Genomic DNA, 25,254 nt, shown 5'->3' with positions numbered 1-25,254 from the left:
GCTCCGGGCTGGGAAACGTGAGGTCTCGTGGCAGGGAGTGCGAGACCTCCCAGCACTCCAGCAGCAGCAGGATGTGTTACACGGACAGTACATGGGCTCAGGCCCTTGCCAGTCGTGGCTGCTTGTGATCCCAGGGCGTGTCTGCAGCAGTCAGAAGGGTATTACTGGGTTTTCTGGGCCAGATTCTTGCATTCCAGCTGCCTAAGGTATTCCTTATATGTCTTGTGAAAAGGATGTGCTGCACTTTTAGGTTCGTGGGCAGTTGTGTTTCACACACTCTCAAGTATGATGGAGGGAAAAAAAACCCATCATATTTTCTTGTGGGAACATTTTCCTGTTGTGGCAGAATCAGGGGCTTTTTTGTGTTGTTAAAGTAAAAATTGGTTTTCTCAAAGAAAATACTGAAAAAGAGTTCACCCCTTTTAATTAATTAAAATCTGCCCTCTAAATAAAATGTGCCATTTAATTTTCACACTTCTGCCCTTCATAAACTTTCCCCAAAGACAAGCGATTTTAAAACAAGTTTTTAAATAGAAAGTTTAGTGCTCCAAGCAAAAGATAGGAAAATCCTATAATCATAGAATGGCTTGGGTTGGAAAGTTCCCTAAAGATCTCCCAATGCCAGCCCCTCTGCCACCTTCCACTAGAACAGGTTGCTCAGACCTCCATTCAGTCTGGCCTCGAACACTTCTGGGGATGGGTCAAACATTTCAGTTCTCTGGCATCTTTTCCAGCTCCAGCTGTACATCTGGATAGCGAAAATCAGCTTCCCAATCAATACTTAAGTCTGGAGGAAGGAGAAGCCTGCTCCATTGTTATCTTTGCCGTTACCCATGTAGAGCCCAGAGGAGGACAGGAGTCAGCAGATGCACCTTCCAGCACAGCCGAGCTGTAGGTGAGTTCCCCAACTCACTGACTTCAGTCTGAGCACTGGCACTGGAACTGGGGCAGAAAAAATACCATGCCCTGCATTTGCCCTCTGGATCTCAAGGAAACCAGTCCAGCAGCAATCCCCACAGCTTCTCACAGGTTAAAAAGAACAAGTAAGCCCAAAACCAAACCCATCCCCTACATTTTCTGTGTAATTGAGATCACAAATAATTGCAGTTCCTTGCCAGAGCCCCTCCTCTGCCAGCCCGCTCCTGAGAGATGCTGAGTGCTGCCAGGAAAATGGGCCGAATGCCCAGCTGCACCCAGGTGACTTCACTGTGGCCGGAGCCGCACAGGGGCCTCCTGTGGCATCTGCTGAACACCTTTGGCATCACCATCGTGGCATGAAGGGCCACAGTGACAAAGTATTCAGCCCTAGATGAGTTGTGGGCACTCAGCACCCTCAAAGGTATGACCCAATATTTTTAATCATTTCAGTTCTTCAGGTTTTAAGTTACTTGGGGCCAAGAGTGCTGTATACAAAACAGTCCAGTATTCCCTAAAGAATATCAGCTATGCTGTGATTTGGATGAGTTCCCTGGCATCTTAACTGCTACTTTGATCCTGCAAATTCCTAATCCAGCATCTAGGCACCTTTCTCCAACAATTGCAACTATTCAATCCTTTAAGAAAATGTCTTTATAAAAAACTTGCTCTGATTCTGTAAGAGTAATATGGTTCACTTGTAAAAATGACATAAGATGGAACGGTGAAAATAAGATATCTTGGCTCTCCAGCCTTCCAAGCAGCTTAAACATGACTCTGCTGTTATTAAAATCCTTGTGTATTTGCACACATTAAAGGATAAAAGTAGTAATGGAAATTGCTGAAACCTAATGTTCTCTGATAAGAGGAGTGGTGACATAGTATCTAAATTGCTCATCTCACAAGGCAGACCACATAAACCTGCATTTTTCATTACTGCACACACAGATACACGTGGAACACTCAGTCCTTTGCAGCTCACAGACCATGCTGAGGAGGGATTCCCACTCCAAAAGTCACGATTTCCTCTTCGTCTTCTCTGAAAAACTCCAGGTTCTTTCCTGTCCTCATGCTGGCCCTCTCCTCGTAGCAGGGCACTGCCTGCCCTGCACTCAGCAACTTTCTCTGCAGCTGCTGCTTCTCCTCCCTCCCTTCCTGGGTCGTGTGGCTTGTAGTCACCCTGGTAGAAGCTTCACCTTCTTGAGACCGTGAGTATCCCTATATTGTGTAATGACTTCTGTTCAGAAACACATTTTCCCAGAGGGAGCAAATTCAGCCGAAAAACAATGTAAAGCTGGGGGAAAATCAGCTATGATCTCTACCAGTAATTACAGCTGTAGTGATAAGGAGTGAGGGCATTGTGAGGCTTGAACTCTTCCTGGGCAGCGTCCTGTCCTCTCCTTTTGTGTTTACTTCATCAATATCTCTTAGCTGTGAATTTGGGGAAAACTTTGTTTTGCTATCTAAATATGGGAGCTAGAGGCTGTTCATGGACTACAGCAGACCTCCAGATCCTGGTCCCCTGCACGTCAGGGAAGTCTTCACTAGCTCCTAGATGGCCAAGGAGATTCCCTTTCCCTGAAGAGCAGGGCAGAGGGAGGGCTGGAGCACAACCAGCATGGATAGAGGGAGGTCATGGTTGCTATGTGCACGTGGGCTTGGCAATCAGAGTTTTGGGGTTTCTTAACCCTGAGCAAAGAGAATCATATCCAGGCCCTATAAAAAACCTTAGATGACTTAATGCGTTAAACGTAATACTGAGGTTTTTTCATTGTTTTCTGGGTTGGGTAATGGAGGGGGCAATGGTGTTCAGCTGCAGCAGTTACTTTTCCAAGTGTCATTCTGTAATGAGGAGGACTATAAAGTTCCTCTTTTCTTCAAAAATCATAAATGTTACTCTTTAAAACAATATGAAACTATACTGCAGAAGTTAACTATCATGAGAATTGTCTAAATTAGAAAAACCTTGGCAACACTGCAGTGTCCCAGTAACATCTCTACACCTCTGTGTGAAAGCCCCACTAGGCGCTTTCCCATTCATCCAGGACACAGTCGTAAGCAATGTATGGGGTGCTCTGCATCTGGAATCGTGTATCAGACGTTAGAGACTGGCTCAACAAGTTAAGCCTAAAGCACTCAGGGACAAAAAGATCCCATTGATTTGGAGGCCAGAAGGTATCATCCCACCCAACTGTCTGTCTAACCCAGGCTACTCATTCATTGTAATCTTTTACTGAGACTCAAAACACCAGTACAGAATCCAGGCGTAATCCTTTCTTCCTGAATTAGCCGAATTAGTCACAGCATCCACTGTGTTGACAAAGAACTTCAGCTAAAAAAACACAGCACCAGAGTACCACACAAAACACTCAGGCTGAGCAGCTGAACAAAGCTTTGAGCCTTACCGATCATTTTTTACAGAAAAGGAGGATTGATAAACTTAATTACAAAGATGACTGACAAAAAAAACTGGCATAGGAAAATAAATAGATACTTCTTTGTGTGAAAAAGAATTCTTAAGAGGTTATAGCTTCTTATACTTAACCACTTGCTCCTGGCATAATCACTTTCTTTGAGTGGCAACAATAAGGGTAGCGGTGGACCTAAAGGTATGGAAATCCTGAATTTTTTTTTTCCACCTAAAAACACTGAAACTGTGTGAACTTAGAAAGTTCTGTGTATGTTCTATTCAGTCCAGCTTCCCTGCCCTGGCATGAGCTCCCCAGATGCAAGGATCAAGGAGAAGAGCATTTCAGGCTGTGAGCCCAATGCCCAGCACACACTGAAAGCAATCTCAGCAGTGGCTCAGGTAATGTCTTCTGGGTAAGAAAGCAGCTTTGCAATGCAGTACTTTTAGAGGCTGAGGCTGAGTAGTCCACAAGCTATGAAGGTCCTCAGAACGGGGCCTTCAAACACAGATTTAGTAACATCAGTTCCTGTGCATCGTTCCATTTAGTTTAATTAGCACAGACATTTGCCAGCTCATTTTAAAGACATACCCATCTATTTTAGATCAAAATAGCACACATATTGTTGTGGGAGTCCCAGAAGGCTAATCCATCCGGTAAATCTCCATCAGCTCCCACTGTTCTGTGAAAAATTGTGCCAATACTCATTAAAAATACACAAGCCAGACTGGTGAGTTTGAAGGAAGAGATTTCATGCAGTGATAACAGAATAGTTAATAAACTCTACTACAAACACCATTAGAAGCACAACTGTGATATTGATTGGTGTTTGGGATCCAGCTGCAGTACTTCTGCAATATTTTCTCCATTGGTTTGTGAAGGAAGCATTGAGGAGAAATTAACTCCTGAGTTTCAGCCCCAATCCCATCTGCCAAACCCTCTGCAGGTCTTGAGGCGGCTCTGCCACAGATCATGCTGTGCCAGGGTTACTCTGTCCACAGGGACAAGGATCTGCCTCTTGGCATTCCCTTTCACCTGGCTGTCTGCACATTCTGCCTTGGGGCACCTCTTTTTTAGGATGAGTAATTGAGGAGTGCAAAATGTTACCCGGGAAAGAGACTGTTTCTAAAATTCGTGCCACTCTGTTTCTTGTTTCATGGTTTTATTCTTCATCTAAGTGCCTTGTAAACATCCTGTTTGACTCATTCTAGCCACACTCCATGTCACAGTCTTTAATCAGTAAGAAATACACTTAGACAGAAGCACTGCTTATTCTTCTTGCTGTTCAGAAATTAGCACAACAGCTTTACTCAGCAGATGCACATAAAAATCTCTCATTCCTTAATATATGCCTTCCTGCGTAGTCACCAATCTGATTTAATTTCCCCCCATGGCTTGTTTTTTTTTCAGTGTGCCTTTTTCCACTGCTCCCCTCAACTCTTGCTCTCTTTGCTAGTGACTACCATCCTACCAACTTCAACCTTTCACTTGTACTGCAGAGATGGCATGAAAGGTTGGTTTTCTGTGCAAGGAAAATGTTTTTCATATAATCTATTTCTTTGTATTATCTAAATCTTTTTTTAAGCAAGGATAGATGTTTACCTGGAAAAACTAGGAGTAATCTAGTTTGACTAATAAGATAGTGACTAGAAAACCCCATTCGATTTCCAAATGCCTCCTTTGGTTTCAGAGCACTCAAAGCTGTTGCTTTTCTTAGAATCGGTCCTTGAGAGTTTTCAGGTGCCCATTTCTAAAGGAGATGACGCTTATGAGATTCTGACCTCTGTCCATCTGCCATTCCCTTATTCAGCTCAACACCTTTTAAGCTTAATGGCCAGTTTCAAACTTGAGGGGTGCAGGGCTTGAAGAAATAAAGTTCCTGCAAGTTTCATGGAAATTGAATCCTGAGCTGCCACTTTCAGTTCAGTCTCAATGACTAATGCTGCAAGTGAATTGGTAGCTGGAGAGACAAGATGGTTATCCTGGGAGAGCCAGTGGAGCAATTTGTTTCTACTGGCCTTACTGACAGATGAAGGATTAAGTCTGCAAGAAGAAAATGCTTAAGTTAGTAGTGAGGATGCTTTTGGGATAGCATGGCAATCAAAGCAGTGTTGAGATACCAGTCAGGTTTTCCAGGAACTCTTTTATCCATGTGTATGCTTTCCTAAGGAGGTTGTCTTCTTTTTTTCCCCCTCATGGATCATAACGTGAATCATAACCATCTTACTGAATCTAATTCCCTCTGTGTGTTAAATCTGAGGGTCAAATTAAGCAAGAGCTTGGTTCCACTGAAATCAGAGAAAAGGCCAGGTAACCAGCAGATAATTCAGAGCACAATGTCATTCACCCTCCAGTTTGAACAGGATTTATTCAGGGAGCAGCAGCACGCACAAGAAGCCAAGCCGTGAGCTCTTCCTAGAAAAACAAAAGCCAAGGCATAGGAATAAAGAACAGACCTGTAACGTTTTGGTCCCAGTTTCTCCAGAAGCCACACAGCCTCTTCCTCTCTGTGCCACTCAGCTCAGACTTGCAGTTAAGTGAGTGACATTTCTGCAGAGTGGGAAAGCCCATGAATCCTGCACTTACACACCACATGCCTTTTCTGTTTCTTACAGACTCCCACAGGTGTTCTCTGTCCTTCAGATCTACACTTTCACATTCCCTCGCGTTGTCTCCTAGGATTGCCTGGTTTATTGTATCCTAATGGCTTTTTGAGGAAATCTGAGAGATCCCTATGCGCTCCCGTTTTTCTCACTTGCTTTCTGTTTTTATTTCCTTCTTGTGTCAGGAAGAGGCAAACTGTTCTTGATCCCCAAAATCTTGGGTCTGTAGTAAACTCCACCCTACAATCGGTTATACTTCTCTCAGCTATTTCATGAAGGCGAAAGGGCAAACACTTGTCCTGGGACCCAATATGGAACTACTCCAGGGGTACAAAGCACAGGTTTCATTTTGCAAACACATCTCTGACTCAAGCTCTGCATTTTTTTTGTATCCCCCCTTATATTTGACATTCAGAAAGAAAACAGAAAATCATAAAAATTCAGAAAAAAACAGAAATCTGGTGGCTCACAGATCTGCGGTGCTCTGACGGTTTATAGAACAGTGAGTCCAAGTTAGAAAAGCAAAAATACACCCCCACTTCACTCTCAGCACTCGATTATTTTCTTTACAAACACATTTCTTTGTCCTCAATTCAGTTCTAGCCTGAAGAAATGAAAAGTCAAAAAACTGCAAAATTATTCTGAAAGAATAGCTTGTCTTCCCATCCAAGATTAAATACAATGAAGAAAAATAAACATTTTTGTGGGTAGAGACCCTCATCCAAAGCCCAGTGAAATCCCTGGGAATCCTTCCAGTGACCATAGGCTTTCAATTACATCTTCTATAGTGAGTGATGTTTTAAAATTAATTCTAAATTAAGAGCCAAACCTCACTGGTATTTAATTTGTTGCCAGAAGCCACACAATAGACCTTTGAATCAAAACTCTTAAAATGCCTAGAAATTCAGATTAAATGACTCACCAATGTTGAACAAATACGGCGCAACCACGCCTCCTTCTCTTTAGCTCCCTTAAGACACTATTTTCCCTGTGTTGGGTAATATATATCAAAATATTTCAATTTTAGTTGTAGATTATGGCTGGCAGATGACGGAATTCTGCTAAGTGGTGACTGCTCAGACAGTGCCTTCTCTGTCTGGGGACACTTCCAACAAAAGCTGAGTATTAATCTGGAACAAGTCTGTAGTCCCTTTCTCTAATAAAGTTGAGACTGGAAGCTCTGTCTTACTGGGAAGGATAGCGGCAGCAGATGGAACAGGAAGGCAGGGGGGAGAAAATCCCTGCTATTTATTTTGAATAAAAATAGCATATGGTGTGTCAGGTGCCAGCAATCTGCCCAGGTAGAACAGAGAGAGTTCTGCCCCAAACTTCCTGCCCCAAACTTGGGAGAATCTGATAGACTCACACATGAGTGGTGGAGGTCAGGAACTCAAGTTTTGTGTCTCGTGTCTGAATTCTCCAACATCTGTAGGGGCAAGAGCATCACACTACCCCTTAATTCATTTGGAAGAGCTTTGGGGGCAGCATCTCTTCCTGGGGATGAAGACCTAGCTTACTGTCAAGGACTCAAAAATGTGTTACAACCTGACAGGACCAAAGCTTTACATCTCTAACAAGGATAACTAAATCTCATCAGTGGATTTAGCAAAAAATATTAGCACATCTAAAATGTGGTTTCATAAATTTCACCCCCGCAGAAAGGCAAAAAGAACTGCGGGGGCAAGCCTGAAACAAAACCTGGGGTCTCAGCACCATGGTCTAAACTAAAAATCTCACTTCTGACACACACCTCTTTATTCCACAGAACAAATCCCAGACCAAAGGCCACTTCGCTCGGAGAACTTTTAAACCGACTTTGAGCTTTAACTCACACATTATTGAAATGAAACACATTGCCAAAATGAAATGTTTTTCTTTAAATAATGCAACGAACACCTGCCTTTTACAAGGCAATATTGAGAAGATGCATCATTGCATCACTCCTTCTAGCACTTCTTTAAATATCCTGGTTGAAGGACACGCTGCAATTGCCACGGTGAGTCAACACTGACTCAAGGAAATTTATATAGGATTTTATCTGACCAACACAAAGCCTAGAGAAAAACCTCTGCATCATTGTGGTTGGCAGTGATTGATCCTGCCACGTTACTACAAACAAAGCATTTGCTCAAAGCATTTGTTTACTTTCCTTTTACCTGGGGGAATCTGGGATGGGTGAATGCCACAGAACTTAATGGAAACTTCTAATGCAGAAAGGTCACAGGAGCAGATTATATTTCTGGGGTGAACTGGTTTGCTTTTTCATTAGACCCACTTGTTTCTGTGGTTGGGTCAGGAGACCAAGTCTGTGGAGTTAAAGTGATGCTCAGTTCTGTCTGAACTGTTTTGCAAGAAAAGACAGAAAACTTGACACCAGTGGCAAGATTAAAAGGTTCTACCCCTAAGCAGCGGCTGCTTTCTGTTCACATCCAGAAAGTCATTCCTCACCCCAGTTATGCAATCACAATTACTTCATTTTTGATCTTCTGTTACAGCCACATTTCTTGAAAGCTGCCCAGAAAACCTGGCTGGGACTCCGGTAAAGAAAGGGAGACTGACTGGTGAGTGAGCCAAGGAGGCGAGGTCAAGCCTGAGCTCAGAGCAGCAAGGAGAACATAAAAAGAAGGAAGGAGCATTAAAAAGGAGGTGAATGGGTGTTCCTCAGTGTTGCCAGAGAGGAGTTTGTTCCCATTTGGGCAAGGGGGTCAGTTCACTTCATCAGCTGTGGGAAATTAAGGCAGAAATTTCTCAAGACAGGGAAAAGGTGGGAGAAGGAGTGGGGATGGGATGGAGAGCTAAGGCCTTTCCCACTGGAGAAGCAAGGGGATGAGGAGATGAGGGGCAGTGATCCTTGCTGTTGGGAAGGTACCCACAAAGTGCTTCCATCCCCAGCCAAGCCAGCTGTCCCTCAGCACCTGGGCTTTCTATAGCACCAGCACACCTACAGTGTGAAATACTGGAGAGGAGTTGGCTGGTTTGGCCAGCTCCTTGTTTCGCCTGTTTTGGGAAGCAGTCCTCGAACACAGGGGAGTTGTGAGGAAATGGCTGTCATGAGGCCCTGATGTCCTGAAAAATGGCTCTTCTGACAGTGTCCTGGGAGCCCAGAGTACCCTCAGACTGGAGAACCAGCAAAACTCACAGCAGCCCCTGGAATGGAACCTGATCCAAAATGTGGAAGCTACTAGTGGTCACTGAGAAAATAAAGAAATATTTTAGGTAAGAGGTGTGTTTTGAAGAACAGGCATGAGGGGAAGAAAATTCTATAGTTGTAGAATGACTCACATTCATCATGGTCTAAGGAAAGAACCGTGGACTAAATCTCTCTTCCTCCAAACCTTCAGCTTTCAGTTTAAATTTGGGCATGACTGCTTGCATTCCACTTTGAAAAATTAATCACACAGAGGAGTGCAGACCTCAGAGTGCACCTCAGCTTTCAGTAACCAGTGGCACTAAGAAATATAGATTCACAGAATCATTAAGGTTGAAAAAGACCTGCAAGATCATCAAGTCCAACCTTTAAATTTGTCTGTTGCTTCAAGCTGCTAGAGAAATGTAGATTATGTGGATTTCATTGAGTCAGCATTACTTCCAATAACAGAAACTCTACTGAGTTGCTCTCACAGAGTTGAATTTTGAACTGCTGCTGGTGTCCTACTTCAGAACATTTTTCTTCCCTAGAAAATACTAATCCACAAAATGTTACGGCACAGTGAACAAACGTCTCTCTTAAAACAAACAAACAAATACACCAAGGGTTTTTTTTCCATCATAGTTAAAAGCTAGACAGATGAGAGCAAGAACCTGCAGCTCTAGGTAGTAGAAAGGATACAGACCACAAATACAAGTCAAACTTATAAATAGTAATAACTTTTCACTATACGCGCCTCCCTGCTCCCCTTTGCAGAACACCAAACAGATCCCATGAGGGAGCATCTTTGGGTTGTTACAAGCAAACACTGGGGGCTGGTGATGTACAAGTGGGCTCTGGCCAGGGTGGAACTGCTGGCACAATTTAACACTTGCATTAAGGGAACAACAGAGATTACACGGGCAGGTGTTGGAAGCCTGCAGCAGTCTAGGAAGGAACTCTGGAAAGTTGTCAGAATGGTGGGGAGAGGGGGGGAGAGAGGAAGAGGGTTTAGGCTGTTGGGGTGGAGGCCTCACTGCACTTGGCAGCTGCAAGGCGCTTTAAACAGGCCAGGTTTGTGGCCATGTATACTCAGCAGAGTTCAGGAAAATTGAGTTGCTGTTCCTGCCGAGGGAGAGAGCAAATAAGGAAAATCAGCGACTCCACAAACTCCTCTCGAAGCCGCTGTTACGGAGCTTGTAATTCTTTAACAGTGCTAAACAGCCTGGGGATGGCAGTGCAGGGCTCTGTCTCACCTCTGGCAGCTCCTGGTCCACAGCGCCTGGTTTTGAAGCAGCTGAACACTTCTCCCTATGCTCTGGATGCATTGTTTAAAAAGGTTATGGTAACATTTTTGGTCTTTTCTGTCATTCTGGATTAGATCTCCAACTTAAAATGTGAGCAGATTTTGTTCAGGCCTGGGAACTTCCCAGTCTGGTAGGAATTCTGGAATCTGCTGTCCTTCTCTATGTCTTATTTTCTGAAACCTCTGCATGTCATGTTTAATACTGATCTCAGGTGTGAGAACTTTTTTTCTCTGGTCATTCTACCTATTTGGAAAGCTCAGTGCACAAGGAATACTGAAGACAGCTGTGCTTCTGAAATTAATCTCGGATAACCTTATCTAAATAACATCATCTGAAAAATGAACAGACTTTTGTGAGAGGAACTTTCCTACATAAAGGGATAATTTTTAACTCAGTGGCTAGTTGAAAGGGACAGTTTGAACATTTGTTTTATGTTATTGTGGAGAACCACCGTGTGATTCCAAAACTAACATCCCAAACCAGCAGTTAAGTAAAAAAACCAAAGAATGAGACAGCAAGCATTTAAAAGCCTTTTACATGTGAAAGGAATTTAAGATGAAAAATGTAGCTTATCCAAGCACATAATTCTGGTCTTTATATTTCGTGGCTGCTTGCTTAGAAATTTTCATGCTTCTGGAGCTGGACACAATTTTTAAAATTACAAACTGTATTTTTCTCTTACTGAGGAAATATTTTCTACAGAACCATGACCAGCATTTTGAACTGTATCAACACAAACAAAATGCATAACAACACGTTTTGGTTATTAATTATATATTAACTTTGTTCCAGTGCACTCGACTGACTTTTGGGAAGTTCTGCTCTGTTCAATACGGGTAAGGTTTGCTTTCTGCCCTAGAGGCAGTTCCTTAAGCTGCCAGCTGCCAGGAATATGCTGTGCTCCCTGTGACACATAGAAACAGCTCTTCTAAATAACTTTCTAACAGCAGTGGGATGTCCTGGTGCACTAGAAAAGGTTAAAGAGTGCAGTTTTCACAAACAAAGAATAGAGATTTCTTCCTCATCCTGTTGGAAACAAGGATACTTTCCCAGTTCCTGCAGTCACTACACTTTGCAGTGATGCAGCACCTTCCTAGGGATCACGTCTGTGATTTCTGGGCGACAGCTGGTGCCTCTGCTCCCTGGGCAGGGACTCCCCTCATCCCGGTGCTACGAGGCTTCCCTCCCAGCAGAGAGAAGTGCAGCACTTGTCCGCTCCCTCAGGGCCCGACTCCAAGTCTCCAGGAGAAAGTGGGAACCTTTCCAGGGACTTCCACGCACTTTTGGTCAGGGCCTGGCCGATCCACGCCCAGCGTTCCCACCGCGCAGCGACCGCTCGGCTCCTCGTGTCCCTTCCCACCCGGCCCCTCTGGAAGCCCTCAACCCTCTCCTGCTTCCTGCCTTCTTCGCGGCGCATTGGAGCCGCGCTCCCCGGGGTGCAGGCCCGGGACACGGCCCCGCAGAGGGGGAACGAACACGGAGCGCTCCTGCCGGGAGCCCGCGGCCCCTGCCCTGGATGTGGCGGGTCCCCCCGGGGCATTGCGGGGGGCTGACAGCCCCCGCCAGACCCTGCCCGCGCCGCGTCCGCCTCCGCCCGGCCCCTCGGAGCCCCGCAGCCCCCCGCACCCGGGAGCCCGTCACTCGGTGCCCGCCCCGTACCTGAGAAGTCGGCGAGCGCCGCGACCTCCGCCCCGCACACAAGGACCACGCAGGACAGGAGGCGGAGGAGCCGCCCGGGCTCTGCCTGTGCGCGGCGTGGGCGCTGCCCCGCATCCCCGTCCCTCATGGTGCGGGAGAGGGCGGCTCGGGGCGGGGGGCAGCCCCGCCGCCTCACATGGTGCGGTCCCGGCTGGCGCCCTCGGGGCTGCCCTTGCCCCGCGGGCGGAGGAGGAGAAGGGGCAGAGGGAGGGCGAGGGCGGAGCAGCCCTGCCAGCGGCCGCGGCGGGAGCGGGTCCGGCGGGCGCGGGCGCTCGGGACGCGGGGGCGGCAGGGAGGGGACGGGAAGGGACCCGGGCTCCCGGCGGCGCCGTGCCGGGCACTGCCCTCCGCGCACATCGCGCGGCCGGGCTGACTCAGAGCCGGCTGCACCTCGCCCGCCCTCCCCGGCTCTCCCCACCCCTCTCCGAGCAGTTCGCGCCTCCCTCTGCTCTAGAGGCTCCATCTCACCGTCTCCCCCATCGTTCTCGCCTGGCAATGGTTGGAGGACTGTCACGGACTTGCACACACCGCGACTCGTGACCGCGTTTCCCCGCTTGTGTTTTTCCCGAGGCAGGTGCGAGGTGCTCCCCATCACTCCCCGTCCCCCGCAGCCCAGCTTCCCTGCCTTGCCTGCTCCAGGCGCCCTCGGCCCTCGTGCCCGACCCTGCCAAGTCTGCCCCTGCAGCCCTTACACCTCGGCTCACGGGTCTCTGAGGGGACCCAGCTGGGACCTACGCCTGGCAGGATCTCTGGGTGACGGATTTCAGTGGGCAAACAGCACTGACTCTTCCAGGCTGCGAAAGGACCTTCTCTCTTTCCTCACACCGGTGGCACCTCCTTACCTCATCCCCGCAGCGTTCCGACTCCAGCGGGTCTTGAGTTTGAAGTGTGTAGGCTTGGCTTAAAACCTTCACTGCAAAGTGGGGAAACAGCTTGAAGTTACTTTGAGAGAGTTCAAGTTGTTCCCTGTAACCTTTTGTGATACAGAAAAGTGAACCGGTGAGAAGTTCCAACAAATTGTCATTACTACCTGCTAAACTACCTTCAAATGTCATTTGGTGCTTCTTTTAAGGTATGAGGGACTCAAAGGGATAAATCAGGACACTCATTTCCCAGTTCCTGTAAGAGCTGTCCTCAGGAAAGAGAGCTTAGAACCAACTCTGGAAATGGGGAATGAAAGCATCTTTTCTTCCTGGGGCTGTGCTGCGGTATACAGCGGGTAAACATGAATATCCAACTGTTTACATCCTGCTATGCATGTTCACACTGATCTTTCTCCTGAAAAAAAAAAAAAAAAAAAAAAAAAAAAAAAAAAAAAAAAAAAAGACAAAACCCCATGAGTGAGTAAGTGAAAGATGATGGAACCAAACTAATTGTGTTAAAACTATTCCTCTCCTCCTGTTCCAACTGAAGTTGGAATGCATCCAGATTTGAATTTCCAAAGTCTGGCCCCTCTTTTCAGAGGTTACACTGAACTTTGACCAACTTGGTCTTCATGTTAGAATCTGAACCCACTTTTATTCCTCACCTTGTCCCTCTTAACACCCAGAAAAACAACGGGGTATCACATACATCAGACTATGCCTCCGTAGTCTTGGGCAGATAAGAGCAAAACAGGTTTCACATGAACCTGTCTGAGGTCAGGGACGTTCAATCAAGTGTTACTGAACTCAGATAAATGGGATCAAAGATTCCGAAATAACAGTATAAAATCACTCTGAAACATCTGCAACTTCAAACACAGATGGGCAGAGAAAACAGTAGGTCTGCAGGTGAAACCCTTGCCTCAGATAAGGACAGTGTTTGCCTTTGAACTCAGCCAGTTACCCTCTGCCTTCCACCTGGGGAACTGGAAGGAGACTTGTGGTTGTCTCCCCCTACTCTCCTCCTTTTTCCCCTGGACCTTGCCTTCAGGGTGATCATTCAGTTGGACACTTCCTGCACTTGCTGTCTCAGGTCAGTCCCACCAAAGGCAGAAATGAATGCCGGGGTGTGGGAATACGCAAGACAGAGAGGAAGACATCTCTAATTAGCACAGCTGGTTTGATAACCAGGATGCCATGGCAGGGACAAACAGAATTTTGAGATTATGAGAAAATGGGATTAAACCTGCTTAGGGGAAGAGGACGTGCTGTATCACATCTCAGCATCCCACATGACAACACAAAGTGACTCTGCAAGGCAAAGACTTAATTTTAACAGGTCTCATTGATACTAGGCAAGCCTGATTGTTATCTCAAAAAGCCATTGGCGTAATGATTGGCCGTTAATGCCCGTCTCCCAGGCTCTTTCAGGGGTGGGTGGAAATAGTCAAAGCCTGCAAAGGACACTTAATGCAAATTGCTGCAGTCAAACCTTTTCTACTGTCTGTCTCCCGGTTTTGTGGGGGAAGATTCTCTTAACACAGCGGGGTTTTAAAATTCAAACAAATTTTGTGGGGGGTCATTGAAGCGCAATCAATGCAGAAGAATATAGACAGCATCCAAAATCACTGGGAAGTATCCCATTCTTGTGCTTGAAAGGCTTTGAATCAGAAGGTCTGCCAGGGCTGTTGCCTGATGAGTATTTGTGAATCTTCCCAGTGAGATAACGTAACTTTTTCTAGCCTGGTGATGCTGAAAGCAAAAGACCATCCCAAAGCGCAGGAATGAGCCTGGCATTCTTTTGGCAGTGTGCAAGTATAACCCGAAGGCAAAGGCAGTTTCCAAGTGGAATGACTGAACTGGGAGAGGTTTGAAATGCAGGTAACCTCCAGGGAGGTGAAGCGGGGAGGGCTGAAGGACAGCACAGCGCAAGAGGCAGCTGGGTGCTCCGGCTTGTACACATCTTCCAGGGAAGCCTTCCTGTGGAGAAGGAAAACTCATGGACACTGTGGCTGACAGGAACTGAAGACATGCTTTCAGTAGAATGGCACTGAGATATATGTATACACTTTCTTTTTCTTTTCCCGCTGAATGGGGGCTACTTTGCTATTCAACATTAACCTAAAAACCAAGTACCCTAAAATATAAAAAGTATTTTTGCGAATCTCTGCTATCCCCCGTGATGGGTAGTGTGTGAATAGAAAACTTGGAGACAGTAGCATAAAACACAAAGGCAGGAAGGGAGCAAGTGTTTATCATGATGTGCAGAATGCACCTCTCTGCTACAGCCTTGAAAGCTGCTTCTACAAGCTGGCAATATTCAGTTGCTGGAAGACAATATAACTAATCCAGACATGTTCAGCATGTAGAATTACAGTATCTCAGCCTTGTCCTTCCCTCACGAGCAACAGGAATTGGATTCATTTTTTCCCCAAAGAAAAAAATCACTTGAAAGTCCAGAGGTTAGAATCCAAGAAAGATATCACATCTGCTTCAGTGAGTTTCTCTCTTTTGAACTTGGAGAGGAATCATTTTACTGTGCCAGAAATGCAGGAATTGTGTTGTTACATGGAAGCTTTAAAAAAGCAAAGACAAAATTTGAGCACTTCACTTCTTTTTCTCCTTGATATTCATTTTCCCATGAATTTCAGCCAAACTGCCAATTCAAAACTCATATCATTGCTTAGTGTATGGAAATTCCGATAAAATTAGTGTGTCAGTTAAGAAGTAAACAATGTGAAATAAAGAAAGTGAATGTGAAAATAGTAATTTGAAATAAAATAGTTCAGTTAGATGGCCTAAAATCTTCTATTAGTGAAAAAAAAATCACTAGATCTAATGTAGAATAACAAGAGTTGTCAGAAAAATATCTCAGAAATACTTTTTCTCACACACACACACACACACACACACACTCTCACTCGTCTGTGTGTGTGTGTACACTTCTCCCCATCCTACTGCTGCTTCTTCCTGCTTTCTCCCCTGTAATTTTTTAAGAGCTGGTATTTGTCATTTTCATTCTATTCTCACAGAATAAAATTTCCAAGAAGTTCCCTAATGTTCTTTTTGGCTTTTGAGGATTAAAACAAAACAAAACATTAAGAGCAAAACCCCAGGCCTTTCCCACATTTTTAAAAGCTTTATATTCCTGCATTCTGACACAGACAGAATCCACAGGACAGTTCAAACAAGTGGGCTGTTATCCTCTCTCTGTTTCTATGGAAATGAGTGTCAGACCACTTAAAACAAAGCACATACCTTACAGTAATCACTATATTTTGATTATTTAAAATAACAGAGCGCATTTTCCCCAATCCAACCTCTATTTCTATGGACACAAACTGAAAATCGTTGTAGAGAAGCCTGTTCCATAGTTTTTTCCAATTCTGAATGTGTTTTGGATGCTGTAAGTTCTCACAAGGCGCTATGGATGATACGATCTAACAAGAGCTTCAAGTGTGCTGTAATTTGAACTGGAGAGGACCAATTCTGTGAGCCAGAGTAAGGAAACATTCTTGTGTGTGTAAACAGAAATTGGAATGAATACTGAGTGAAGTACTCCACCCAGCAGGTTTAGAAGGAGGGGAATGATTTGCTGTTTTCTGCTATTTTTTGACTTGCTTCAGAGAGAGCGAATTCAGCTAAGCAAGTTCTGAGTTTGATGATCATGAGCTGCGCCTTGGCCAAACTAGTCAAAACACCATAGAGACCCCCACCACTTCACGAGACAGAAGATGTGACCCATGAAGTTTGCAAAGCCAGTCTCCTCACGTTTCATTTGGAATGAAACTTCACTCCATTTCCTCAGGAGAGGCAGCAGAAGGTCCCCGCTCCCCACCCCCCTGAATGCTGCCAGTCTTGCTGGCACTTCTCCTGTACGCAGATTATTTTTTCTAGCAGTGCACCTGGCACTTGTATAGACATGAAGTGAGAGGCATGTCCCATCTCAGAGAGCTTACTGCTGCAAACAAGAGAAAACATGACCTAAGGTGGAGGCAGAACAAATGCACCAAGGAAAAAGCCCTGGCTTTGTTGCTCTTGCCCTGTTAAAGCACCCAAATTGTCCCTGGTCACTTCCCGACATGATGTTTCAAAGACACACTGGGAAAGACTGTGTGTCCTGCCCCTCAGTTAGGAAGGACATTAGGCCACAGTTACTGGGTGGAGCACGGTCAGGGAAATCACCCTCTTTGTCAAAGTGCTTTACTACGGTTTTATGAGCCTGCCTCTGATGGGTCGTTATCATGACACTGTTCCCCTTCCGTAAGTATTTAAGACAAGATTTTCCAAAATGACCAATGACTACGTACTTGAAATTCAAGACAGAAGCTTTTCAAAGCCACAGAATCAATGTCAAAACACTGAAAAAACTGTGGCTTTTCCAAGAGCCTTGAAAAAATCGGGCTTCCAGATGTCTCAAGTTAGGTATGCAAAGGCATGCAAAACTGGTGGTGTTTCAGAAAAGAATAGCCCGTATCAATATCTAATCAGTGAGAGTTAATAGTTTTGAGATCCAGACCTCAGGCTAATTCGACCTGAGCACGGTGAAATTAGAAGTATATAACAAAAATTTAAAATGATATTGCAGTGCTTGTAAGTGCCTGCTTTTCCCATCAAGACTGTAAGGGCTCCCTGGTAAATTCTGTGACTCAGTGACTTTGTCAAACTCAGACTGGATGATGCTTGAAGATTATTCCATGTGTATAAGGTGGGAAGGATTTCAGTACACAGAAATACCCGAGAATCGCAGTAGATACTCAGAGGTGCTCTCAGCAAATGCCTCCTCTGGCTATGCACAGCCTGCTCATTGACACTTTTCTGTCCTCTTCCCTTTTTTTCTGATCTTTCCACCCATCTTCAGCACCTGGGCATGCAGCCCAGTTCCAGAGTCTCCCCATGCTCTGACTCAAAGCCCTGATGCTCATAATGCCTGGTCGGCAGATCCTCCCATATCGACAGGCTCTAATATTCCTCGTGGGAGGAAGATAAATTGCCATTAGTCAGGCTTAAAATGCACTCCTTGCACTCCAGCTGAAATAACTACGGGACTGGAGGAGGAGGAAGAAGAGGAGGAGAGATGATTTTGTTTTACAGCATCTAGAGTAAAAAAAGTTGTGGTTTTACCTCAGCCTTGCCAGCCCACTCGTCTCCTGGGTCCATACACGGACCTTGCACATACCCTGGACTCCTCGATGCCGAACTCCTGGAATTCAAGCTCTGCAATGAATGTGTCCAAGTGTGTGAGCTGGCACTGGGCTGATCCCAGCAAGGATCATGGAGGTGCAGGGCACAGGGCATTTGGACATGTGATGACAAAGAAGAGATAGTGTTGGGAGCATTCCCTTCTTGGGAGGCCGTGCGGAGGAGGTGGTCCTGTCAGCCCATCCCTGGGCAGCGTCACCCTCTCTCCTTCTGTCATCCCATGCCTCAGGGTGCCAAAGGCTGGAAAGCAGGAAGATTTGACAAAGAGCTCTATATCACACTTGAAATTTGGGGAAAAACTGAAGGAAACTTTTCTGTGTAATAGTTGTGTAAACTGAGAGCGAACACTGAGAGCTATAGTTTTAAGGTGCGATTTTGGATTAAATGTATTCCCTCTGAATGCTTTCTATACTTAATTTATACATAAAATGAAACATTTATTTTAAGACACTAATGCGTTTCTTACCAAAGGAGTGAAGGGTGGGAGATTGCAACTCACAGATGAAGTGAAGTGAAACCACCACAGGGGTTACTGTAACTGTAAGTGGGGTATCCCAACAGCAGGACAGGTTTGGGCTGGGATTAGCATGGGCTGTATAGCTGGGGTCATGCAAAGGTCTGTCTGCAGCCCTTCTCATAGTCCCTCATCTGCAGGGAGAGGCTGTAGGCCTGGAGATCAGGCTGAGTTTGGGAAGGGTCAGGAGGACGCCGTTACGGAGTGATGTAAATGCGTATCAAGAGACTTGAGGGGTGGCAATGTCAGCTATAGAACAGCAAGGATCCATGGCTAACGGCTGGAGATAGGGGCTGCCTGAGAAGGACAGGAGTGCTTAAGGCTGAAATCAGAAGAGAAACCTCGGTGAAGATTTTGTGTTAGAAATGGTCTCATCTGCCAAATCAGATATTTGTCTTCAGGATTGCACGAGTAAGGAATCCCACAGCAAAGAAAAAGGTTCAGGTTTGGGAGCAAAGGCAAGTTGGGCAGGACTGCGGGGCTGGGGCTCGGCTGTTTACCTTCTGTTCAGGACAGTAAAGGCCTCAGAGGACGTAACTGAGGCAGGAAAGGGTCGCTTGGCTCAGTTAGTCTTGTATCTAGAACTGTTCCTTGAACAAGGGGGGGAGCTGAGGTTCATGCAAGGGACCAGGAATTGCTTTTTAGCCTTGAAAATGCCAGAGGGGTGTGTGTAACTTGGATATGATGATAAGTTCATCTGGCAAGAATCACAGAATATTTTGATTTACTGAAAAACCGGGCAGCTCAGAAGTTACTACTCGACTCATTGCTGCTCCCATCTGTTGCACACGTAAGCACAGCAGAACAGATGATTTTTTTCTGAGCCTGAGGTCTTCGACTGACCCTCCGTAAATGCGTCTTGCCAAAAAGCAGACTCGGGGGAGGAAAGTTGTCAGATATAATAGAGAAAGAAAAGGACACAGGCTTCAAAGTCCACTCCAGCAGAACATGGAAGTGACCTGACTGGAAATGAAACCCGTAGTCTGCTTCCCCAGCCTCCTGGAAGCCTCTAACAGCTCCACAGGCAGTGAGGTGAGAGAATAATTTAACTTCAAGTTGAAATAAAAATAATTTTCAGTAGCATTCTGCAGTACTTTTAAAATACTAGAACCATGAAATATGGTGTGATGATAACTATCAGGCTTGTAAGCCTGGTAACTAGGACTTTTACCTTGAAGATCTCAGTATGGGTACTTTAAGCCTTTTAAAACAGAGTTAAATCAAATTTTTTTTTCCCTAGTTCTGCTAGCACTAGCCTTTCTTTTCACCCCCTCAAAAACAGAGCAACTCCCTCTTGAGAATGTTATTAACTTTCCATATTATGTGCTTACCGATTTCTGGAATTGCCAGTGTATTTGGATACCTGCATAAATTTAAGTTTCAAGAAAACTGTAAGGCTGAAACAAAAGAGAGAGACTGCTGCAGATGGGATATTGGGAAGGAATTCTCGTCTGTGAGGGTGCCGAGGCCCTGGCACAGGGCCCAGAGAAGCTGTGGCTGCCCCGGATCCCTGTGGCCTGACTGAACTAGAGGTAAAGCCGCCTGGGTGTCCTGCCCACGGCAGGGGGTGGGAAGGGATGGTGGAACGAGATTGAGGTGAATGTTTTGAGATTAATTCGTGGGTTTTTTAATAATATACTTTATAAGCCTGTGTAGTAGATATTTTAGAGTTAGTTTGTGTTTTACTGGATAACATCACTTTCTTAAGCGTAAAGGAATGCAGGGTTCCTGGAAGACATTCCTCTGCCGAGAGGGACGATAATCACCCATCGCGGAGAGAAAGGAGGGTGTGACCCCTGGCTGATGGAGCTGAGCACCGCCATCAGCCACCGTCAGCCGAGTGCTCAGCGCCCCACAGCCATCATCCCGACTGTCGTCAAGGACATACATCTCAATACCCGGTTCCAGCAAACCCGGACAAAAGCTTCTGTCTCCCCGGAAAAAACTATTCACCTGACTTGCAACTGTAAAAGACCCTAGATGAATATGAATCAAGAATCATACACACAAAGAACCCATGACGTAATCGGTTGCCCAAGCCCAAAAACTGTATAAAAACGGGCTCTGCACACTCTGAATTTGTGAACCGGAGGGGGACTCTGTGCCGTTCCATGGTAACTATTTTTAACTCTTTTTGCTCACCTGAGCACCGGTCGCTGGGCAGGCCCGACAACTCGGCCGGGGCGGGACCGCGGGAGCACCACCCTGCCCGGGCCGCGATATCTCCGGGCCGCTGCCGCTCCCGCTCCGCCCGCCCCTGCCTGCGGGAGCAGCGGCGATTCCGGGGTGCCGCCGTGCCGGCTCCGAACCGGGCATGGCCGGGAAGCGGAGCGGGGCGCCTGCGGCCCGCGGGACGAGGAGTTCGATGGCGCCCGCCTCACGGCGCTGCTGCGGGACCCCGCGGCCGCCGCCAAAGGTGAGGGGCTCTGCGTGGCGGGAAAGGCGCGCCCTGAGGCGGCCGCGCTGGACAAAGGCGGCCGCGCCGTCCCGGGCTGAGGCGGCCGCGCCGTCCCGGGGCTGAGGCGGCTGCGCTGGGCAGAGGCGGCCGCGCCGTCCCGGGGCTGAGGCGGCTGCGCTGGGCAGAGGCGGCCGCGCCGTCCCGGGGCTGAGGCGGCTGCGCTGGGCAGAGGCGGCCGCGCCGTCCCGGGCGGAGGCGGCCGCGCCGTCCCGGGCAGAGGCGGCCGCGCCGTCCCGGGCTGAGGCGGCTGCGCTGGGCAGAGGCGGCCGCGCCGTTCCGGGCGGAGGCGGCCGCGCCGTCCCCGGCGGAGGCGGCTGTCCCGGGGCACGTCGCAGGGGGTGGGTGGCACCGGTGCTGCTGCTGGCGGGGCTGGCGCACATGGCACCGCTCGGCCCCTCAGGGTCGCGGCCGGGCCGGAGCGGGCCCTGCACGGGGCGCCGGTGCCCCGGGTTGACGCTGCGCCTTTGCAGGGCTGGAGACGTTCGTGTCCGTCGCCAGGACGCTGCCATCGGCCCAAGTGTACGATGTCGTGGAGAGATCCGTGAAAATTTCCATGGAGTGTGCTGAGATATTCAAGCTTCTCGATGGAGAAAGGAAGCCGGAAAGTGAAGTAAGTTGGACAGGGGGCTTGTAATTCAGGGACTGGCGGCTGCAGTCCCAACAATCCCACCCTGGAGAAGAAGCGACAAAAGGTTGCCAGAAAATGGTCACAGTGGCCAAGGCTGCCAGAGCTCCAGGAAGGTTTGGGCAGCGCTGTCAGGCGTGGGACTGTTGGGGTGGCTGTGCAGGACCAGGAGTTGGACTGGATGATCCTTGTGGGTCCAGCTCAAGATACTCTGTGGTTCTGTGAATAAATGCTTTGTGGTGTAGATAACTCTGATAATTGATTATGGCTTTGGTTTGGTTTTTTTCTTTTTTTTCTGGAAGTAGCAGTGGCAGAAGCACCTACCGAGTGGGAGATGCTCTTTTCAGTTCATAGATGTTCCTGGATTTAATGACACACACAGCCAATCGTCCCGTCCAAATCAAGCTGTTAAGGTTCTTTAAATGTTATCAAAAGATCTTTTAGGAAATAAGGGGATCAATAAAAGCAGTTAAGTAAGCAAAACAATAGTCTGGTGAAAGTAAATGTTCTTAGGTATCTCCCTGATATATCAGTATTTCTAGGAAGCCGCTGGTAAAGTTGACCTCATTTTTCTTATTTTAGCTGGACACAATTTATCCTCATCAGAATATGACGAATGAACAAAGAGTTCAATAATTTTTCACTCTGAATGCTGGTGCAGCATTGCTGACTGCTTACAACATAGTACTGTATTGTGTGGCTTTTTAACCATCGCCTGCTATTCTTTGTCTTCCAGTATCATTTTTATCTGTGTCGTGTTCAGTGACAGCCTTCCCTCAATATCCCGTTGCTCACAGGGGCTGGTGTTTGTAATGGGCGCAGCCCAGTGCTGTGTGGTTTCTGGATTCCTCTGCAGGGAAATAATTGCAAGACCGGAACAGCCCCAGTGTTTTTCTCGGGGACATTTTGTTTTTCGTCGTCCACTTAGGAGCAGCCGTCTCTTAAAGCAATGATTCCTTGAAACTACATGCTCTCCAAAGTGATCTTTTCCGAGAGGAAGCATTAATTTGGGAGAGAATCTAAAAGTTAATGTCACTTTCGTGTGTGGAAGCTTTCCTCTTGGGGTGGGGTTACCCTTTATCGATGGTGGTTATTACTATTTGCTCAGCTAATAATTTCAAGTCTTACCTGATATTGTCAGATACTAACATACTTTTTTATCCGGCAGATGCTGTTAGTCTTTCAAGCCCTAGAAGCCATTTTACTGAGGACAGCCAGCGACCGCTCACATTTGTGGGAATGAACATCGTCAGAAAGTTGATTCATTCCTATATGAGACTGGTCTATGCTGCTTTGTATTCTGAAAATCACAAGTAAGTCTTCTTGGTGCTCTGCTGGAGAATCTCTGTCAGTTGATCTGGAGGGACTGTACGGGACGTTTCAAAATTCATCTTGAGTTATTGCTAATAATCCACCTTTATTTAATAATCCTTTTCCACTTGTCATAAAATAATTGCCTGTGGAAGTCTTTGCAAAGTGAAAGCTCTGATGCATCATACAATCCAGTGCTGTAGGATAATTTCCTGAAGGTGTAGTTTTCATCGGTTGGGCCTGCCCTGGTGAGAGCTAACACTGGTGGTACCTTGAGTCCTCTTACTTTATTGCTGCTTGATTTGTGGGGTGGAATGTACTGCGTGGAACAGGGCTGGGCAGTCTTCCTGTGACAGCAAAAAGAGCTGCTCTTGAGTTCTTTGTTTTCCTGTATTTTTTTTGGAGTCAGGTTGCCATGTTTATAATAGATTTTTCTCTTTCAGACTGGCTTTTTCTGTAATTTTTTCAGTCTCCTAAAACTGAGGTCATTTTAGGTTGCTCAATAACTGTTGTTATTTAGTCCAGACCAAACAATTTCTCATGCTCCTGTGGATGGGGAAAAAAGTTGCAAATGCCAGAGACATTTCAGTACAGACCTGGGAGGAAGAGGGAAGCAGAGAAAAAATCAGACTGAAATTGACTTGGCCGAGGCAAATGACTCATCTTTCAGTCTTTGAGCAGAACTGGAAAACCTTTTCTCTGCTTGCCTAGTTCATAGGCACAGCTGTGCTTCCTGAGCTGTGCAGTTGATCTTATTGCAGCAGGCTTTTTAACCTGACAAAGAATCTCAAATGTGTAAACTGGAAACAAATTTTGAGGCTGTGCAAGATGTGCACTTCTGATGAAATGTTTAAAGATTGCAGGTTCTGGAGGAATCCTTCTAGAACCTGCACAGAGGGGGCTGCAGATTTCTGGTGGGAGATGCTCTGCATTTTCTGTGCAACCTCTTTGCTGTGCAGAGGGATTTTCTTTATTGCATGTCTAGATGGGATCTCTGCTTGAACCACACGGCTTTTTACAGATTGTCCATGACAGATGCACGATGGACAGGTTACAAATGTGTTCATGGTAGTGGCTGTTCAGATGATGGAGGTCTGCTGTCCTCTTATGTATTCCTGTTGAAATAAATGGCAGACCTCTATGAATTTAGGAGTTCATAGAATCATAATTAAGGCTTGTGTAGTCCAGCCCCACTGCCATGAACAGGTCATCTTAGAGTTGTTCGTTTTGACACTTTCACCCTTTTAAACTACTTGATAAAGGGAATATCCAGCCTCACCTTATGGCTTAATTTTGGGGAAGAATATGAAAAGGCATTTCCTTCTCCCTTCCTCCCTCACCCCTCTTTCCCAGCTGCTGTTATTACTACCTAAAATAATTGCTTTGATTATTTAACTTCCCTTCTATTTTCTCTTGAAGTTTTAATCTGTTGGTTTGGTGATTAGTATAACCATGATCCTGGAAATAACCTGCAGGTTTTCCCTCTGCTTTGTCTTTTTAGGATGAGCCAGGGGTGCCTTACACTGCTGTCAGCAATGGTGGCTCAGGGCCCGGGTTCAGCAAGGGATCTATATAGTCATTTCAATTTCAATGAAATACCTGCCTGGATTGTTGGAAAGAAGATGCAAGAAGGTAAATTAAGGTCCTGCATGCAATGAAATGCTATGCCATGGCTCCACCAGCATTTTTAGCTAACTGTTGGGAACAAACTGTTGCCAATGTTTGTTGTATTTTCATCTGCAAGAACTTAACTCTCCCTTCCTGTCCTGTGTCAGGCTGAAGTCCTTGACTGTGCCTAACTGGACACATGAAAATGCCTTACGTGTTGCCAACGAGCTGTGGAGAAACATAAATGTACAGTTTCTGTGAACTGTCCTTCTGGTGTCTAAAACAGAGTGAAAGCGATAGTACACTCCTGGAAACTAGTCAGTCATTTTGTGGTTTGGTCCCACTGAAATAAATGGAAGTTGGAGAGGGGATATTGCTCAGTACTAATACAGGGTAATTGTGTTTGAAAGCATAAACAGAATAATCCAAATTATCTCTAACTGGAAATCCTTAAGAGGAATATGTGAGTGAGGGGAAGAAGTCACTCCTCTTTTTCCTGAAGAAACTATCTCTTGTTTCCTCCCTGTTTGCTAAAAATAGTCAGGATTGACACAAACCAGAACAAGAATATCTAAGTGTCATTCCAAATGCAAGTATAAAATTAATCCAGTATTG

General features: G+C 46.2%; 2 protein-coding genes and 1 long non-coding RNA gene across 12 annotated transcripts in view; 2 read left to right on the top strand and 1 right to left on the bottom strand.

Annotated features, from left to right (window-relative positions):
* The window catches only part of EVA1C (eva-1 homolog C), a 31,900-nt gene extending 19,486 nt beyond the window's left edge, over window positions 1-12,414 (bottom strand). For both annotated transcript variants that reach the window (XM_066206933.1, XM_066206940.1), the window contains exon 1: window positions 12,020-12,414. In XM_066206933.1, the coding sequence (XP_066063030.1) occupies window positions 12,020-12,146 (127 nt within the window). In that variant the 5' untranslated portion in view covers window positions 12,147-12,414. The remainder of the gene's footprint in view (window positions 1-12,019) is intronic.
* The window catches only part of LOC136303246 (uncharacterized), a 34,655-nt gene extending 19,289 nt beyond the window's left edge, over window positions 1-15,366 (top strand). For 5 of the 9 annotated variants that reach the window (XR_010724202.1, XR_010724193.1, XR_010724200.1 and 2 more), the window contains 6 exons: window positions 735-895; window positions 1,108-1,339; window positions 1,969-2,123; window positions 3,609-3,724; window positions 8,422-8,572; window positions 9,016-9,146. This is a non-coding gene — a long non-coding RNA (uncharacterized lncRNA). The other 4 variants (XR_010724198.1, XR_010724197.1, XR_010724199.1 and 1 more) reach the window with 4 other exon arrangements.
* A 5,074-nt stretch (window positions 15,367-20,440) lies between these two features.
* On the top strand, window positions 20,441-24,175 carry LOC136303063 (nucleolar pre-ribosomal-associated protein 1-like). Its single transcript, XM_066206665.1, has 4 exons — window positions 20,441-20,603; window positions 20,802-21,053; window positions 21,566-21,705; window positions 22,889-24,175. The coding sequence occupies exons 1-4, from the start codon at window positions 20,441-20,443 to the stop codon at window positions 22,961-22,963; spliced, it is 630 nt and encodes a 209-aa protein (XP_066062762.1). The 3' UTR covers window positions 22,964-24,175.
* Window positions 24,176-25,254: the final 1,079 nt, after the last annotated feature.

This window comes from Chamaea fasciata, unplaced genomic scaffold (assembly GCF_029207755.1).
Source record: "Chamaea fasciata isolate MVZ Bird 193981 ecotype frontalis unplaced genomic scaffold, bChaFas1.0.hap1 SCAF_2, whole genome shotgun sequence".
Taxonomy (NCBI): domain Eukaryota; kingdom Metazoa; phylum Chordata; class Aves; order Passeriformes; family Sylviidae; genus Chamaea; species Chamaea fasciata.
This window is presented reverse-complemented; position numbering and strand designations above follow the sequence as displayed.

Bases quoted from the DNA above. Each gene is read 5' to 3' on its own strand.
- LOC136303063 (XM_066206665.1), top strand. From the start codon at position 20,441: ATGGAGCTGAGCACCGCCATCAGCCACCGTCAGCCGAGTGCTCAGCGC. The intron at 20,604-20,801 runs GTAAAAGACCCT...GTCGCTGGGCAG, and splicing joins TATTCACCTGACTTGCAACT to GCCCGACAACTCGGCCGGGG. The intron at 21,706-22,888 runs GTAAGTTGGACA...TTTATCCGGCAG, and splicing joins AAAGGAAGCCGGAAAGTGAA to ATGCTGTTAGTCTTTCAAGC.